This window comes from Myxine glutinosa, chromosome 13 (assembly GCF_964187855.1).
Source record: "Myxine glutinosa chromosome 13, kmMyxGlut1.1, whole genome shotgun sequence".
NCBI lineage: Eukaryota > Metazoa > Chordata > Myxini > Myxiniformes > Myxinidae > Myxine > Myxine glutinosa.
In genome coordinates, this window is record NC_136273.1 from 66,825,615 (window position 1) to 66,845,421 (window position 19,807).

Here is a 19,807-nt window from a genome sequence, read left to right on the forward strand (position 1 = left end):
TTATGGGGTCTCTGAGTCATATCCAGGTCATACCTGTGGACCTAGCATTGGAAACATTTAAACATTATGGGGTCTCTGAGCCATATCCAGGTCATACCAGTGGATCTAGCATTGGAAACATTTAAACATTATGGGGTCTCTGAGCCATATCCAGGTCATACCTGTGGACCTAGCATTGGAAACATTTAAACATTATGGGGTCTCTGAGCCATATCCAGGTCATACCTGTGGACCTAGCATTGGAAACATTTAAACATTATGGGGTCTCTGAGCCATATCCAGGTCATACCAGTGGATCTAGCATTGGAAACATTTAAACATTATGGGGTCTCTGAGCCATATCCAGGTCATACCTGTGGATCTAGCATTGGAAACATTTAAACATTATGGCGTGGTTCTCTGAGTCGTATCCAGGTCATACATGTGGATCTAGCATTGGAAACATTTAAACATTATGGCGTGGTTCTCTGAGTCGTATCCAGGTCATACATGTGGATCTAGCATTGGAAACATTTAAACATTATGGGGTCTCTGAGTCATATCCAGGTCTTACCTGTGGATCTAGCATTGGAAACATTTAAACATTATGGCGTGGTTCTCTGAGTCGTATCCAGGTCATACATGTGGATCTAGCATTGGAAACATTTAAACATTATGGGGTCTCTGAGCCATATCCAGGTCATACCTTTGGATCTAGCATTGGAAACATTTAAACATTATGGGGTCTCTGAGCCATATCCAGGTCATACCTGTGGATCTAGCATTGGAAACATTTAAACGTTATGGGGTCTCTGAGCCGTATCCAGGTCATACCTTTGGATCTAGCATTGGAAACATTTAAACGTTATGGGGTCTCTGAGCCATATCCAGGTCATACCTTTGGATCTAGCATTGGAAACATTTAAACGTTATGGGGTCTCTGAGTCATATCCAGGTCATACCTTTGGATCTAGCATTGGAAACATTTAAACGTCATGGGGTCTCTGAGCCGTATCCAGGTCATACCTTTGGATCTAGCATTGGAAACATTTAAACGTTATGGGGTCTCTGAGTCATATCCAGGTCATACCTGTGGATCTAGCATTGGAAATATTTAAACATTATGGGGTCTCTGAGTCATATCCAGGTCATACCTGTGGATCTAGCATTGGAAACATTTAAACATTATGGGGTCTCTGAGCCATATCCAGGTCATACCTTTGGATCTAGCATTGGAAACATTTAAACATTATGGGGTCTCTGAGTCATATCCAGGTCATACCTTTGGATCTAGCATTGGAAACATTTAAACATTATGGCGTGGTTCTCTGAGTCGTATCCAGGTCATACATGTGGATCTAGCATTGGAAACATTGAAACATTATGGGGTCTCTGAGTCATATCCAGGTCATACATTTGGATGTAGCATTGGAAACATTTAAACATTATGGCGTGGTTCTCTGAGTCGTTCGCTATGCACGTGATTAGACACTTGTGGATCATTTCTCCATTTCCACCTACACACACAGAGGGTTGAAGACTTGTGCTTTTATTACCCACAATCGGAAAGAGAATGATGAAAGCCAATAATAATGATGCAGCAAACATTGCACGTGTGATTTATGATGAACTCGTGCGAGCCAATTAAAAATAGAAAATCAATTAAAATCCACTCATTAAACATCTGATTAGAATCGTTGTTGTTGTTTTTTCCTCCAGTGGTTAATTGGGTTTGTGTTGTTGTTGTTCTTGATGTTATGTTGTGCATGTACACTTTGCCATTAATGTCAATGATTGTCCTTTTTCCATTAATGGCCATGCTATTTCTAGGGAACAAATTTGGAAATTGACTCGGGTCCCATCAAATGTGCCTACTTTGTTTGAAAGGCACTGTGGGATCATTAAGATCCACTCGTGAATGTTAGCAGATGGCACACTTCAAGGTTGATGTCCCCTCCGATTCTCCGAAGGATGGTGCACCTATTTATACACCGTCCGTCCTGTGAATCACATGGGTGGCTGTTTGTATTCGGGTCGGGAAGCGAACCCACGATGGATAGCTCAATGGCACGTACATAATCATCATACTAAAATACGCAATTTGGTGTCCGCCTGTCTGTCTGACCGCGATGCATTCGGTCGTTACTTATACAATTTTAACCAAACTTGCCAGCGGGATTAAAGGTCACACGATGGATGTTTTAGCAATTTAATTTGCTCCCTCCAGAGAGCGAGGAGCGAGGGGTTGGAGAGCGAGGAGCGAGGGATTGGAGAGCGAGGAGCTCGGGGTTGGAGAGCGAGGAGCTCGGGGTTGGAGAGCGGGGAGCTCGGGGTTGGAGAGCGAGGAGCTCGGGGTTGGAGAGCGAGGAGCTCGGGGTTGGACAGCGATGAGCTAGGGGTTGGAGAGCGAGGAGCGAGGGGTTGGAGAGCGAGGAGCTAGGGGTTGGAGAGCGAGGAGCTAGGGGTTGGAGAGCGAGGAGCTAGGGGTTGGAGAGCGAGGAGTTGGAGAGCGAGGAGCTAGTGGTTGGAGAGCGAGGAGCTAGGTGTTGGAGATTGAGGAGTGAGGGATTGGAGAGTGAGGAGCAAGGAGTTGGAGAGTGAGGGCCGATTGGAGTGGAGAGTGAGGAGCGATTGAAGAGGAGAGTGAGGAGTGATTGGAGAGGACAGTGAGGAGCGATTGGAGAGGAGAGTGAGGAGCGATTGGAGGGGAGTGTGTGGAATTGGAGAGGAGTGTGAGGGATTGGAGAGGAGTGTGAGGGATTGGAGAGGAGTGTGAGGAAGTATTGGAGAGGAGTGTGAGGAGGTATTGGAGGGGAGTGTGAGGAGGAGTGGGATTGGAGAGGCGTGAGGGTGGAGAGAGGAGAGTGTCAGGTGGAGATGAGTGAGGGGTCACATATTATGTGAAATAAATTAATTGTGTTTATTACACCATTTCTGGATCTGATGAATTGCCAGTAACCATTTTGTAAAATGTAATGTGCAGCATCTAAATCAAGATGTCCAAATGTCACACACGTCCATGCCCTTGGGATTCCCACGGGTGACCTCACTAGACTGCAGCAAGAAAAAGAACGAGACGGGAGAACGAGACCTTCGACGAACGTGATCACAGACTCGCACAGGATGCTGCTGCAACAACGATGAGGAGGGTTGGAGAGGAGCGAGGGGTTGGAGCGGAGTTAGGGGTTGGAGAGTGAGGAGCTAGGGGTTGGAGAGTGAGGAGCTAGGGGTTGGGAAGTGAGGAGCTAGGGGTTGGAGAGTGAGGGGCTAGGGGTTGCAGAGGAGCGAGAAATTGGAGAGGGGTGAGGGGTTGGAGAGTGAAGAGCAAGGGGTTGGAGAGCGAGGAGCTAGGTGTTGGAGATTGAGGAGTGAGGGATTGGAGAGTGAGGAGCAAGGAGTTGGAGAGTGAGGGGCGAGGGGTTGGAGAGTGAGGAGCTAGGGGTTAGAGAGTGAGGAGCTAGGGGTTGGAGAGTGAGGAGCTAGGGTTGGAGAGGAGCGAGAAATTGGAGAGGAGTGAGGGGTTGGGGAGCGAGGGGTTGGAGAGTGAAGAGCCAGTAGTTGGAGAGTGAGGGGCGAGTGGTTGGAGAGTGAGGAGCTAGGGGTTAGAGAGTGAGGAGCTAGGGGTTGGAGAGTGAGGAGCTAGGGGTTGGAGAGGAGCGAGAAATTGGAGAGGTGTGAGGGGTTGGGGAGCGACGGGTTGGAGAGTGAGGGGCGAGGAGTTGGAGAGTGAGGGGCGAGGGGTTGGAGAGTGAGGAGTGAGGGATTGGAGAGCGAGGGGTTGGAGAGCGAGGAGTGAGGGGTTGGAGAGCGAGGGGTTGGAGAGTGAGGAGTTAGGGATTGGAGAGCGAGGAGCTAGGGGTTGGAGAGCGAGGAGCTAGGGGTTGGAGAGCGAGGAGCGAGGGGTTGGAGAGAGAGGAGCTGGGGGTTGGAGAGTGAGGAGCTAGGGGTTGGAGAGCGAGAAGCTAGGGGTTGGAGAGTGAGGAGCTAGGTGTTGGAGAGTGAGGAGCGAGGGGTTGGAGAGTGAGGAGCGAGGAGTTGGAGAGAGAGGGCCGATTGGAGCAGAGAGGGAGGAGCGATTGGAGAGGAGTGTGAGGGATTGGAGAGGAGTGTGAGGAGGTATTGGAGGGGAGTGTGAGGAGGAGTGCGATTGGAGAGCCGTGAGGGTGGAGAGAGGAGAGTGTCAGGTGGAGAGGGGTGAGGGGTCACATATTATGTGAAATAAATAAATTGTGTTCATTACACCATTTCTGGATCTGATGAATTGCCAGTAACCATTTTGTAAAACTGAATGTGCAGCATCTAAATCAAGATGTCCAAATGTCACACATGTCCATGCCCGTGAGATTCCCATGGGTGACCCCACTAGTTCTAGTAATAACAAGCATTCTGAGTATTGCGCTGCAATATATTTCCCCTACCGGCAGTCTGTCGTCCGGAAAACTGTTGGGGAAATTACCAAAGGTTATTTACCCACAGGTTCTGAATCGTTCCCAATCGCCAATTACCTCAGGACGGGCTCACCTGTGATTCGCACTCGGGACTTCGATTTATACACCTTGCAGACAGGTCAGCAGAAGCACGAGAAAATAAGTTGTTGATAAAGAACCATTCGAGTCGTTAAATATCAGTAATTTATTATATTTTCCGGTTCACGATCAATGATCGATGTGTATATATATGTTTCTCGGCTTGGCTCCGCCCCTCCCGAAAGCGCGCGCTGTGTCGCGCTGTTGACGTTCCCGAGACGAGGCTGAGGGCGCGCGATGCGGCTTGAGGAGAACTCTAGAATAAACAAGAGATATCCATTTTTTAAATACTTTCGTTTAATTAATGATATCTGCCAAACCACGTGCCCTATCGCAAATTCCATAATGACATTTTAGTAGACTGACGTGCTGAACAGATCTGTGAAGTTTCCCCTCGATTGGATCAAAAATGAGGGAGGAGCTCGGTTTTAAAGGTTAATGCTTTAAAACGTCATAACTCTGAAACGATGTGACGCATGACGTCATGCTCGTTGACTTTTTTGTTCGTCATGAGTATGCGATTCGGCCTGCAAAGTTTGGCCTCGATCTGTTCAGCCGTTGCAGAGAAAAAGGGGTTTTCGTGTTTTCACGAAAAACAATATGGCGGCAGAACCACGTGACCTGTGACGTCCTAATTACTATTAAAATATTATAGAGACCGAGTCCCCCCTACGGTGAAAATTTGATCTCAATCGGTCCTATTATTGCAGAGAAAATCTTTTTTTAAGGAAATTAAAACTTAAAATGGCACTGAGTTAAGGATCATCAGAATTATCAGAATTACCAAAGTTCAATGTGCCATAACTTTGTCAAAAATGATCGAAACGTCGTGAAGTTCGAACTTGATCTGTAACTTATCATGAGGAAATCATGTGTCAAGTTTGAAATCATTAGCATTCAGAGTTTGGAAAAAAGTCTGGAAAACTGTTCTTTGCGTGACGGACTGATGGACTGACGGACTGACGGACTGACGGACGGACAGACTGACGGACTGACGGATTGACGGACTGACAGACGGAGGGACGGCGTGCAAACCTATAGTCCCCTCCGGTGTACACCGGTAGTGGACTAACGAGCATTCTGAGTATTGCGCTGCAATACATGTCCCCTACCGGCAGTCTGTCGTCCGGAAAACTGTTGGGGAAATTACCAAAGTTCAAATGGCCATAACTTTGTCAAAAATGATCGAAACGTCGTGAAGTCCGAACTTGATCTGTAACTTATCATGAGGAAACCATGTACCAAGTTTGAAATCATTAGCTTTAAGAGTTTAGAAAAAAAGTCCGGAAAACTGTTCTTGGCGTGACGGACTGACAGACGGACAGACTGACAGACGGAGGGACGGAGTGCAAACCGATAGTCTCCTACGGTGTACACCGGTAGGGGACTAATAAAATATAAGCAAGAGCCATAGTAATATTAATTTGCAATAATATATTAACAACATGATCTTCAACATTTGAAGAGGACTTGCATATCTGGTCACTGAATTCAACCACCAAGTATATTTGAGGTCAACATTGGCCAAAAGGTCAACATAGGCCAAATTTCTAAAATCCTCAATTTTCATCCGATTGACTTGAAAATTGAAGAGGCCTTGCATATCTGGTCACTGAATTCAACCACCAAGTATTTTTGAGGTCAACATAGGCCAAATTTCTAAAATCCTCAATTTTCATCCGATTGCTTGAAATTTGAAGATGACTTGCATATCTGGTCACTGAATTCAACCACCAAGTATTTTTGAGGTCAACATAGGCCAAAAGGTCAACATAGGCCAAATTTCTAAAATCCTCAATTTTCATCTGATTGACTTGAAATTTGTATATGACTCGCATATCTGGTTACTGAATTCAACCACCAAGTATTTTTGAGGTCAACATTGGTCAAAAGGTCAACATAGGCCAAATGTATAAAATCCTCAATTTTCATCCGATTGACTTGAAATTTGAAGAGGACTTGCATATCTGGTCACTGAATTCAACCACAAATTATATTTTAGGTAAACATAGGCCAAAAGGTCAACAAAGGCCGAATTTCTAAAATCACCTATTTTCATTTGATTGACTTGAAATTTTAAGAGGATTTGCATATATGTTCACTGAATTGAACCACAAACTATTTTTGAGGTCAACAAAGGCCAAGTTATTAAAATCCTCAATTTTCATCCGATTGACTTGAAAATTGAACAGCATTTGCACATTGAGTCACTAATTAGGGAAAATAACTATTTTTGAGGTCAAAAGGTCAAAGGTCAACTCAAGGTCAACCTTCCCAAATCATCATTTTTCACCTGAAAAATCGTCACTTTTCTCCCTGTTGACCCGAGCTTTGATCAAGATTGTCAATTTTAATCTTGATGAAATGGACAATTTGCTGTATCAATGGAATATTTTTTTCTTGGGGGTGGGGTCTTATTACTCCCGCCAGGGAGTAACGCATTCACTCGTGTCTGTGTGTGTGTGTGTGTGTGTTCGTTTGTTTGTGAACAAGATATCTGGAAAAGTTCTGAACGGATTTGGATGAAAGTTGGTGGGATGATTGCCCTTGGGATAAGGAAGAATTGATTAGTTTTTGGTGAAGCTCAGGATATTATTCCCGATCCAGGAATTTTTTAAAGGATTTTTTTACCATTGGAAGATAGGGCTCATTTTTTTAAACATTATCTTCTATATATTCCATATTTAACATTGTGATATGAAAATAGTTTTCATATTTGTTGTAAATGTAGTTTAAAGTCGTGGTTATGCGTTAGAGCGGTGTATTTTGTTTAGCAGCGTCGTCTTCAATGTTTATTTTTGTTTTTTTTCTAATAAAGACATATTCTGTCATTTTAAAACCACCAAAGTGTGTATTAGGTTTCCCCGTTTCAAAAAATGTATCGTTTGATACGTATAATGCTTTAAAACTGTTTTTTTTTTTAACCCCAGAAGAGATATTAAAGCGCGGCGTTACGCGCGCTGCTTGTGAGCAAGGAGGAAGCGGACAAGCGGTAACATATAAACGTCTTTATTGTAAGACTACACTGTAACACTGAAATGCTCCGGGCTGGTCGCCCGGTGTATATCATGAGGCCACGCCTACCCCTCGGGCGTGGCCACCGCCCACTTGGTGCGTGGAATGATGTCACCACGCCAGTGGGCTTTTGTGTCCGCCACACGCGCCCCCCCAGAATTCCCGCGCACCTGGAGGGCCAGTTTGTGGGGCAGACGAATGACCCGGCCGAAGCGCCCCCTGGCGATCGGCGGCGTCCGGGGTGCAGGGATGCCAGGTGGGATGCCCCTGGCTGCCCCTGGGATGGGTGCAGGACCGGGGGGCGGCGTGGCGGCGGGGCTGGGTGGTGCCGGGGGTCCACCCGCAGGAGGGCGGCCCCGACGTGGGGGTCGGGCCACTGGCGGTGGATGGTCCACATCGAGGTGGGCCGGCTTGAGGCGGTCTACCGAAACGCGGTCAGGAGTACCGCCGATGTCCAGGGTGAAGTGCTTCGCCCCGGTCTCCAGCACGCGGAAAGGCCCGTCGTACGGGGGCCGCAGTGGTGTCCGATGGGCATCGTGGCGGACGAAGACGTACTCCGCCGTGCGAAGCTCCGGGGCGACGTGCGTCGGTGGGTGCCCGTGGCATGCCGTTGGCACCGGGGCGAACCTCTGGGCGGTCTCTTGCAGAGCGGAGCGCTGCTGTGCCGCGGACCATGGTGCTGTGGAGTCGGGGAGGAACTCGCCCGGCACCCGCAGCGGTTGCCCGAAGACCAACTCCGCCGCGGATGCACGCAGGTCCTCCTTGGGTGCCGTCCGGAGGCCCAGCAGGACCCAGGGGAGCCTGTCGACCCAGCCGCCGTCGCGGAGGGTGGCCCGGAGCGCGGCCTTCAATGAGCGGTGAAATCACTCACACAGGCCGTTAGCCTGGGGGTGGTAGGCCGTGGTTCGGTGCAGCCGGACCCCGAGCCCCTGCGCAACCGCCCCCCAGAGCTCCGAGGTGAACTGGGGGCCGCGGTCGGATGAGATGTCTGAGGGGGCGCCGAACCGGGCGACCCAGGTGGCGATGAAAGCCTGCGCGACATCGGCCGCCGTTGTCGACGCCAAGGGCACGGCCTCCGGCCACCGGGTGGTGCGGTCCACCATGGTGAGGACGTAGGTGAAACCCCGCGAGGGGGGCAGAGGTCCCACCAGGTCCACGTGGACGTGGTCAAACCGGCGTTCCGGCACCGTGAACGGGGCCAACGGGGCCTGGGTGTGCCGGTGCACCTTGGCGCGCTGGCACGCGAGGCACGTCCTGGCCCAGCCGCGGACGGCCTTCCGGAGGCCATGCCAGACGAACTTGTCGGCGATCAGCCTTTGGGAGGCCCTTGCGCCCGGGTGGGACAGGCCGTGGATGGCGTCAAACACCTGGCGCTGCCAGCCCGCGGGCACGATGGGGCGAGGACGCCCGAGGGAGACGTCGCACAAGAGGGCCACGCCCGCGCCGTCGAACGGCACCTCGGTGACGCGGAGGCCCGTGACGGCGGTCCGCAAGGCCTGGACGTCGGGGTCAGCGGCCTGGTCCACTGCCATCCGGGCATAGTCGATGCCGAGGTGGACTGCGTGGGTGACGGCCCGGGAAAGGCAATCCGCCACCGGGTTGTCCTTCCCCGCGATGTGCTGGATGTCCGTCGTGTACTCGGACACGGCCGAGAGGTGACGCTGCTGCCGGGCCGACCACGGCTCGGTGACCTTGCCTATCGCGAAGATCAGCGGCTTGTGGTCGACGAAGGCAGTGAACGCCCGGCCCTTGAGCAGATGGCGGAAGTGCCTGACCGCCAAGTGAAGTCCGAGCAACTCGCGGTCGAAGGTACTGTAACGGCGTTCGGGCGGGCGAAGCTGCCGGCTAAAGAACGCCAGCGGTTGCCAAGCTCCACGCACCCATTGCTCGTGCACCGTGCCCACCGCATAGTCCGAGGCATCGGTGGTGAGGGCGATCGGTGCATCGGGCGCCGGGTGCGCGAGCATGGTGGCGTTAGCCAAGGCGAGCTTCGCGCCCGTGAACGCCGTGTCCATCTGCTCGGTCCAGGTAACGTCGCCTTTGCCCGGCTTACCTCGGAGAGCTTCGTGCAGGGGGCGCAGGAGCTGGGCGATACGGGGCAGGAACCGATGGTAAAAGTTCACCATGCCCAGGAACTCCTGCAGCCCTCTGATCGTGCGGGGGCGCGGAAACCCCTTCACCGCCTCCACCTTGGCCGGCAGGGGGACGGCTCCGTGCCTGGTGACACGGTGCCCCAGAAAATCGATTGTGGCGGCGCCGAACCGGCACTTTGCGGGGTTCACAATCAGGCCATGCTGGCCCAGGCGTTCGAAGAGCGTGCGGAGGTGGCGTAGGTGCTCTTCGCGGGACGCGCTGGCGACGAGGATATCGTCCAGGTAGACGTAGACAAAATCCAAGTCGCGCAGGACGCTGTCCATCAGTCGCTGGAACGCCTGAGCCGCATTCTTCAGACCGAAGGGCATGCGCAGGAACTCGAAGAGTCCAAATGGCGTGATGACCGCTGTCTTCGGGACGTCCTCCGGCCTGACGGGGACCTGATGGTAGCCGCGTATGAGGTCCACCTTCGAGAAGAAGGACCTGCCCACCAAACGGGCGGAAAAGTCCTGAATGTGGGGGACGGGGTAGCGGTCGGGAGTCGTGGCGTCATTGAGACGGCGATAGTCCCCGCACGGTCGCCATCCCCCGCCGGGCTTCGGCACGATGTGCAGCGGCGACGCCCAAGCGCTCTCTGAGCGCCGAACGATGCCGAGTCGCTCCAGGGTAGCGAACGCCGCTTTTGCCTCCGCCAGCTTCGTCGGCTCGAGGCGGCGTGCCCGGGCGTAGACCGGTGGCCCGACGGTGGGGATGTGATGGGCCACCCCGTGCTTGACGGCCCCCGCCGAGAAGGTGGGCCGCGTGAGGGCCGGGAAGCCGGCGAGGAGGCGGGTGAATGCGTCCGCTGCCGGAAGCGTACAGACCAACGTGGCCGGAACCGAATCGTTCGGCAAGCCGCTTGGCAAGCCGCTCGTTGAGCTGGGCAACGCACAAGCGAGCGAGCTGAACGTCTCGGCCTGGACAAGCCGTCTGCGCTTGACGTCGACCAGGAGCCCATTAGCGCACAGGAAGTCCGCGCCAAGCAGTGCCATGGGCACGTCGGCGGTGACGAACGTCCATCGGAAAACCTGCCCTCCAAACCGCAGAGAGAGGCAGCGTTTTCCGTACGTACGGATGGGCGTCCCGTTCGCGGCAAGCAGCGCGGGGCCCCCACCCGCGGCGTGCTTGTCTGACGTGCCGGCGGGAATGACACTCACCTGCGCTCCCGTGTCGCACAGGTAACGGCGCCCGGAGAAGGTGTCCGTTATGAACAGCAGGCTGCTCGAACGGCCGGCGCTCATCGCCACTATTGAGCGCCGGCCCGGGCGTTTCCCGACCCGTTGAAGGAGCACGGCGGATGACACCGCCGAGCTTCGTGGCCGAACTTGGCGTGGAACCAGCACCAGGTGGTGGAGCTGGAGGAGCGCGGCTGGCTCCGCCAGGCCGGTGGAGTTGGCGGGTTTCCCCGCGGTGGCGGTTTTCGCCGCGGCGGTGGGCGGGGTGTGGCGGCGTTCACGAGGTGCGTATCAGCATGCTGCTGAACATCAGCGCGCTGTAGAAGCTGATGCTGTGGAACATGCTGCTGAACATCAGCGTCGAGGGCCGTGACGGCCACGCCGACGCTCGCCCGCGTGTCCGAAGCGGCGAAGTACCTGTCCGCCTTGGCGGCCAATGCTCGGGGTTCCGTTAGCTTGGTCCCGGCCAACGCGAGGCGAACCTGCGCTGGAAGTTGGCGCCGGAAAAGCGCCCGGAATAGCGAACCGGGGGCTTCGTCGCCCAACAGTGACAGCATATGGTCCATTCGGACCGACGGGCGCGTCTCACCGAGCTCGGGGAGATCCAGGAGGCGGTCGGCCCGTGCGTCGTCCGTGAGGCCGAACGTGGCTAGGAGTAGCCGCTTGAGTGCCTCGTACTTGTGGCCGTCCGGTGGGTGGCGAAGGACGGACACAACTCGAGCGGCCGTGCCGGGCCCGAGGGAGGCGACGACATGGCAGTAGCGCAGGTCGTCGTTGGTGAGGCGCCGAAGCTGAAATTGGGCTTCGGCTTGAACGAACCAGACTTCGGCCTGGGCCTCCCAAAATTCGGGAAGTTTAATCGCCATTGCCTTGTCGTTGGCCATTGCAATGGCGTCGTGTTCGGAAGGATCGCTACGGCAGATCCAACGTCGAGGGTCACCAGTAAAGCGCGGCGTTACGCGCGCTGCTTGTGAGCAAGGAGGAAGCGGACAAGCGGTAACATATAAACGTCTTTATTGTAAGACTACACTGTAACACTGAAATGCTCCGGGCTGGTCGCCCGGTGTATATCATGAGGCCACGCCTACCCCTCGGGCGTGGCCACCGCCCACTTGGTGCGTGGAATGATGTCACCACGCCAGTGGGCTTTTGTGTCCGCCACAATATCAACATTTAGGTCAGCGAAGGTCATTCGCGGTGTCAGTATTTGATGAACTTATAAAGACTTAGTTCCAGATTTGTCAATGTCTGAGGTATATTAACAAACGAATGAAACAGATTTGGCAAAATTCCAACTTTTAAAAAAAAGATCGCATATTCACCCAGGGTTGTGCGCGGCTGAAGAAGAAGAAACCTCGCATGGGCTTCCCAGACCAAATAAATAATACTAGTTCTGGCTCTGCGATTTCCAGGTTTATTACTCCCACCAGGGAGTAACGCATTCGATCGTGTCCGTCCGTGTGTGTGTGTGTGTGTGTGTGTGTGTGTGTGTGTGTGTGTTCGTATGTTCGTGTGTTCGTGTTTTTGTGAACAAGATATCTGGAAAAGTTCTGAACGGATTTGGATGAAAGTTGGTGGGATGATTGCACTTGGGATAAGGAAGAATTCATTAGTTTTTGGTGAAGCTCAGGATATTATTCTGGATACAGGAATTTTTTGGGGAAATTTTTTTGGGAAAGATTCTTTCCTGTTTTACTGCATTAAAGCTTTTATCCTTATTCTTAAATGATGTTTTTCTCCTCTAATTCCGAGATATATCAAAATAAATTCTGTGACAGTTAGGGCCTACTTTCTTTTTCATTTATTGTTTTGGGGAGAGGGGATGTTAAACAAAACGTATTATTCCAACTAAACCCACGGCGGGAGTATGCGCTCTACTGAGTGGCGTTCTAGTTTTGCAAGAATCGTGCTCCGCATGACGTCTTCTTGTTACTTGAAAAATCGAAGATTTTTCAAGTACAGTATATTGGTCGGTTGTGTTTGTGACTCTGTTAGTTTGTCACCGGCCTACAGGTCACAATTTTCAACCGATCTTCACCAAACTTCACCAAGTGGTAGAGTTGGTCAAATGCCAGAAGCCAATTGTTTTTGGGGTCAATAGGTCAAAAGGTCAACATAGGCCAAAGGTCACCAACTTTGCTAAATTTCTAAAATCCTCAATTTTCATCCGATTGACTTGAAATTTGAAGACCACTTGCATATCTGGTCATTGAATTCAACCACCAAGAATTTTTGAAGTCAACATAGGCCAAATGGTCAACATAGGCCAAATTTCTAAAATCCTCAATTTTTATCCAATTGACTTGAAATTTGAAGAGGACTTGCATATCTGGTCACTGAATTCAACCACCAAGTATTCTTGAAGTCAACTTAGGCCAAAAGGTCAACATAGGCCAAATTTCCAAAATCCTCTATTTTCATCGAATTCACTTGAAAATTGAACAGCATTTGCACATTGAGTCACTAAATAGGGAAACTAACTATTTTTGAGGTCAAAAGGTCAAAGGTCAACTCAAGGTCAACCTTCCAAAATCATCATTTTTCATCTGAAAAATCGTCACTTTTCATCCTGTTGACCCGAGCTTTGATCAAGATTGTAAATTTAGATCTTCATGAAATGGACAATTTGCTGTATCAATGGTAAACTTTTGGGGGACGGCGTATTTTGCCAGTATCGTGCTACGCATGACGTTTTCTTGTTACTTGCAAAATCGAAGATTTTTCAAGTATATTGGTCGGTTGTGTTTGTGACTCTGTTAGTTTGTCACCGGCCTACAGGTCACAATTTTCAACCGATCTTCACCAAACTTCACCAAGTGGTAGAGTTGGTCAAATTCCAGAAGCCTATTGTTTTTGGGATCAATAGGTCAAAAGGTCAACATAGGCCAAAGGTCACCAACTTTGCTAAATTTCTAAAATCCTCAATTTTCATCCGATTGACTTGAAATTTGAAGACCACTTGCATATCTGGTCATTGAATTCAACCACCAAGAATTTTTGAAGTCAACATAGGCCAAATTTCTAAAATCCTCAATTTTCATCCAATTGACTTGAAATTTGGAGAGGACTTGCATATGTGGTCACTGAATTCAACCACCAAGTATTCTTGAGGTCAACATAGGCCAAAAGGTCAACATAGGCCAAATTTCTAAAATCCTCTATTTTCATCGAATTGACTTGAAAATTGAACAGCATTTGCACATTGAGTCACTAAATAGGGAAACTAACTATTTTTGAGGTCAAAAGGTCAAAGGTCAACTGAAGGTCAACCTTCCTAAATCATCATTTTTCATCTGAAAAATCGTCACTTTTCATCCTGTTGACCCGAGCTTTGATCAAGATTGTAAGTTTTAAACTTCATGAAATGGACAATTTGCTGTATCAATGGTAAACTTTTGTGGGAGGGCGTATTTTGCAAGTATCGTGCTACGCATGACGTTTTCTTGTTTGTTTGTTTGTTTGTGAACAAAATATCTCAAAACATTGTAGACGGATTCCGACGAAATTTGGCGGAAATGTAGCGTATGTGACACGGACGAAATGATTAGATTTTGGTGAAGATCCGGATTCGGATCCGGCTACTATAATTTTTTAAGTGATTCTTCACCATTGGGAATGAATGAATGAATGATCGTTTTAAGGCCATTTGCCCCGCTAGAGCGGGGGTTAGCCTTGCGGGCCCCATGAGCTCATGGTTCCCTGTTTGAGGCAATGTTTTATATGGCCGGATGCCCTTGCTGACGCCAACCCTTGGTCGCCTCTTACGATGTGCAGGGATACGGTGTACCTATTCTAAACCGGGGTACACACCGTGATCATTCATCCCAGCAAGCTGGTACTCAATTTGCCGAACTCGGAAGGATGAACCCCCCTGGCGTTAATTCAGCGATCGACCGGGATTCGAACCCAGGATCCTTGGATCCCAAGCCGGTTAGGTGTCTGACAAGGACGATTCGTTTCGATTTTGGTGAAGATCTGAATATGGATTCAGATATGAGAATTATTTAAATTTTTAAGTGATTCTTCACCATTGGGATGTCGGGCTAAAAACTATACATTGCGGTATATCTCAAAAGGTTATGGATGGATTTGGATGAAACTTGTTGGACAGGTTGTGTGTGTGACGAGGAAGAATCGATTCAATTTTGGTGAAGATCTGGATCCGGCTCGTATCATTTTTTAAGTGCTTCTTCACCATTGAGTGATATCGCCAACCAGGTGGAGGTATGCTCTCTATTGCGTACCGTTCTAGTTTTTAAGGAGACCATAAAGGACACAAACAATGGGCACGAATAACTATAGTGTTAAATGTTAAATGTAAAAAAAAAACATGCAATTAAAATGAGGTGGTGTAAAAGATGCTGCATCCATTGCGGTAAACCTCAAAAATGCTTTTTTTACAACCTCAAAAATCTTCATTTTATTTCTGTTCAATTATAAAGTCGAACAATGTAAAACGCAAATTGTCTTTCTGGCATTTTCAAAATCCTTCCGTCTAGCAGGACTTGGACAAAATATAACCGCATTTTACATCATCTCAACCAATCAAATCTTCTGCTCATAGGCCCCGCCTTGTTTCTCAAGGTAGCACGGGGTAAGGTGTTCCACAAAATCCTTGGCTTTAAAAGTATTTCGTGATATTGTACGTCCGTTACTGTTTGCTATATGCTAAGTCGGTATCACTACGTTGGACAGGTGGGCTTCCCAAGTGCATCAGGTAACGGCACTCATATTGCATATGGGAAGTCTTCCATAAAGAATGTTGTTTGGGAAGTCTTTAATCATCATCATCATCATCATCATCATCATCATCATCATCACAAAAGGATTTGTATTATATTGTTAGGAAAAATAAACATGAAGTTCCATGGCGATTCTCAATGAAGCCAAAGACAGGTAGGTCAGACAGGTTTATGGTGATTACAGAAGGTCAAAGTTCATTTTATTTTCAAATTCCTTGCTTTTTATTATTACCACCACCCAACCACCACAGTTGATCTTTATTGATGTAGTGTTGGATAAATAGCATCAATGGTTGTATTGTGCTTTCTACTGAATGTCTGGCGTTCCACATCTACCTTTATACAATATATCGACTCAGAAAGTGAAAAATTTGTGATCTATTCATGGTTGAGAAATTTTCTCCCAACTTGTTTATTGCAATGTCTTGGTTTACTCTTAAATGTTGGATGGTGTTTGAGTTGGTGATGTCTAATGATGGGTCCCAACATTGATTTCAATCATTTTGTTGCACCTCACCTTTGCAGGAAGAGGTGAGGAAGATGAGACGGACCCTGGCAAGAGAGGAAAACAGGAACATGTTGGTGGACAAGTACGTGACAATTTTTGGCAAAGTCCCTATTATTACCCTCGAGATCGATAAATAAACATGAAAGAGCAATCAGGGATTGCAGACCCTCGGCAGGACTTGTTTTGTTTGGTGTATTTTGTTTGGAAAATAAATGGAAGGATGTACTAAATGAAAGGTCTAAATGGTCTCGTTGTAAATGGGTAACGGTCAAAGGTCTGAAAAGTTGTAAAGTGAGAATATCAAATGGTCTGAAGGTCGAAACGTCTAAATGGGTCAAAAGGGTTGGAAGGTCTGAAAACATCGAAGGGGTCGAAATGGTGTAATTTAAGGTTTAAAGGGTTGGAATTGTCTAAAAGGGTCTAAATGGTCTTAACATGTCTAAAAAGGTCCAAACACCAAAGTTGTCTACAGGGTAATAAATGGTACGAAAGGAGTGAAGGTCTAAAGCCTTAAAGGTCTAAAAGGGGAGAAATGAGTCTAAGGGGTCTTAAGTTAAGTGTTCCAAAGGGTCTAAGAGGATCTAAAGGGTCTTAGAGATCAAATGGTTCTAAAGTGTGCAATGGGGTCTGTAAGGTCTTAGGGGTCTAACAGAGTATATTGGGTCTACAGGGTCTACAGGGATGATGGAGTGTATGTGGGAAGGATGATGGAGTGCGTATGGGAGGGATGATGGAATGCGTATGGGAGGGATGATGGAGTGCGTATGGGAGGGATGATGGAGTGTGTGTGGTGGAGATGATGGAGTGCGTGTGGGAGGGATGATGGAGTGCATGTGGGAGGACTGTATGTGATGGAGATGATCGAGTGTGTGTAGGAGGGATGATGGAGTGTGTGCGGGAAGGATGATAGAGTACATGTGGAAGGGATTATGTAGTGTACACTCCTCCTTCCCTCTCACTTTATCCCCCCAAAAGCAATTTTTTAATGTGGGAACATCTCCCCCACGGTTATTCTTACAGCCACATCATGTTCCCTTCTCCACTGTGGCATCAGTGGTGCCCTGCATATTGAATCCACTAAAACTCCGATTTCGGACTGGACCTCCCCACTCCCCTGCTCCCCACTACATTCTCAATTCCTTTCTCTCTCTTCTCTCCTGCATTCCTCCCCTCTCTTCCAACCACAGGCCATCAAATTTCTTGATTTTATATATTGATTTTAAGTATTTTATTTCATGTACTAGCGCGCCTCACCATGCGTCGTTTCAGAGGGATAGGTCTTTTGGGTCTTCATGGTGTTTTGGGTCTTCAGGGCCATTTGGATCTTCAGGGTCATTTGGATCCTCTGGACCTTTAAGGGTATTTAGGGTCTTCATGGTGGTTTGGGTCTTTTGGGTCTTCACGGTTTTTGGAATCTTTGGGGTCTTTTGGGTCTTCAGGGTATTTGGGGTCTTCGAGGTCTTTTGGCTCTTTGGGGTCTTTTGGGTCTTCAGGGTATTTGGGGTCTTCAGGGTCTTTTGATTATTTGAGGTCTTTTGGGATTTGGTGTCTTTTGGGTCTTCAGGTTCTTTGGGGTCTTCAGGGGCTTTTGGGTCTTCTTTGTCTTTAAGGGTCTTTAGGTCTCTTTGGGTCTTTGGGGTCTTTGGGGGTATTTTGGGTCTTTTGGGTCTTTTTGGTATTTTGGGTCTTTTGGGTCTTTTGGGTCTTCGGGGTCTTTTGGGTATTTGGTGTGTTTTGGGTCTTCAGGGTCTTTTGGTTCTTCAGGGTGTTTTGTGTCTTTGGGGTATTTTAGGTCTTCGGTATCCTCTGGGCATTTAAGGGTATTTTGGGTCTTTGGGGGTGTTTTGGGTTAATGGGGGTCTTTGGGGTCTTCGACGGTCTTTGTGGTATTCAGGGTGTTTCGGGTCTTCAGGGTGATTTGGATCTATGGGGTGTTTTGGGTCTTCGGGGTGTTTTGGGTCTTCGGGGTGTTTGGGTCTTCGGGGCCATTTGGGTCTTCAGGGTCTTTTTGAGCCTCGGGGCCTTAAAGGGTATTTTTGGTGTGTTGGGTCTTCAGGGTCTTTTGGGTCTTTAAGGGTATTTTGGGTCTTCAGGGGTCTTGGTGGTATTAAGGGTCTTGGGGGAATTAAAGGGTCGTCAAAGGTCTGAGGGGTCTCGGTAGTATAAACGTAATTAAGAGGATTAATTAAGAGGGTGTTAATATTTTTGTTTGAGGAAGAAGAAGACGTTTTGGTCGCATACGTAACCATATACGTTTGCTCTATTATAATATAGACTCGCTGAATGCACCCGGCGTTGCCCGGGTTCTTTTTGAATGAATTGAATCTTCTGTACAAAGGTCTGACGCGAGCCCAGTATCAGTTATTGCTCAACGATTCCTTGTTCTTTCTTCTGTCGGGCCCCGCGAGAGATGATTTTGAAAGCATGTGTTGCAATCAGTCAGATATTCCTATTTAGTGCATAAGTTGTGTTGTGAAAATCAACCAAATCCACAACTCGTCCCATAGATAGGTTTAATTTCAATTAGATCGTAACATCATCCTGTAAAATGCACCATGCAACATATATGTCAGGATCAAGGCATCATATGAGAAAGATTGGATATATCAGTCAATGCAAGCAAGCCTAGAATATAAGTGGGTACGTATAGTCTAGTAGGAAGATTAGGTCCCCCTGCACCCCCCGGAGATATACTTCTAATCAGTGTTTCTAGATTGGAAACAATGTGTAGAAAATGACTAGCTATGGCCCCAAGCTGAAAAAATGTCCCACATACCATTTTTATGCAAATTACTGCTGCCATTATCAAAAAAACGATTTTTGACATATCTCAGCCAATATTGCAGATAATTGAAAAAATAAGGTGTCTAGACTCATGTTTTGACGGGTGTAGATCATGATAGAACTATTCATAACAAGATCACCTGTGTCTATGGTTTGCTAGTATGCTAATTAGTGCTTTATTTACAAAATAATCACAGTTTTACGAAATAATAGACTCATATTAAGGTCCGTCTACACAGACGTTAACACAAAGTTTTATTTTTCTAAATATTACAACTGTCAAAATAGTCCTAGCACTCAATGTGACCACTCTTCTCTTGCTTGTTTTAGATAAACATCATTAGCATTAGTGATTCTACACTGAGTCAGTCATCATCATTTTCATCGAAATCGTCAGAGTCAAACTCTTCTTCTCCTTCCTCTTCCTCCTCCTCTTCGTGCTCTCCTGTGTTCAGAAGATCCACCAGTGAGGTTGGTAGGATGGGACCACTGGACCACATTGGTTTCAACAGTCCTTCATCAGTCCTTATCCATCCTTGCTCCTCATAAGGTTTTGGCTTTTCGATGATAGGTTGATCGGCTCTTTTGTACAATGCTACGCGGTGGTTCACACGCTGGATGTGCGGCTTCAGGGCAGACTGGCATGGAGGAAGGCGAGCCAGATCAACCTTGGACTTGGATGTGAGGGTCTTGTCCTCTCCCACCATTTTTCGTAGCAGCTTGGCACGGACAATGTCCACTGATGACTCGCGACTCTGGCCGTACATCACACAGGTGAATTTTTCTAACTGCCTCTCCACCTCAGGGTTGGCATCCCAGTTGTCACCCAGTTCACCGAATGCCCTGTGAAACCTGGGATTCTTCTCCAGCTTTTTCAAGGGCCCGACTTTTCCCTTCCCTTTGAAGGCACTGGTGCAGTCTTCTCCGCTGAACACATAGTACCCC

General features: G+C 48.5%; 1 protein-coding gene across 2 annotated transcripts in view; it reads left to right on the plus strand.

Moving 5' to 3' along the window:
• LOC137439001 (schwannomin-interacting protein 1) overlaps window positions 1-19,807 on the plus strand; it is a 322,566-nt gene that overhangs the window by 124,051 nt on the left and 178,708 nt on the right. For both annotated transcript variants that reach the window (XM_078767606.1, XM_068134553.2), the window contains exon 2: window positions 16,096-16,160. In XM_078767606.1, coding sequence (XP_078623732.1) covers window positions 16,096-16,160 — 65 coding nt within the window. The remainder of the gene's footprint in view (window positions 1-16,095; window positions 16,161-19,807) is intronic.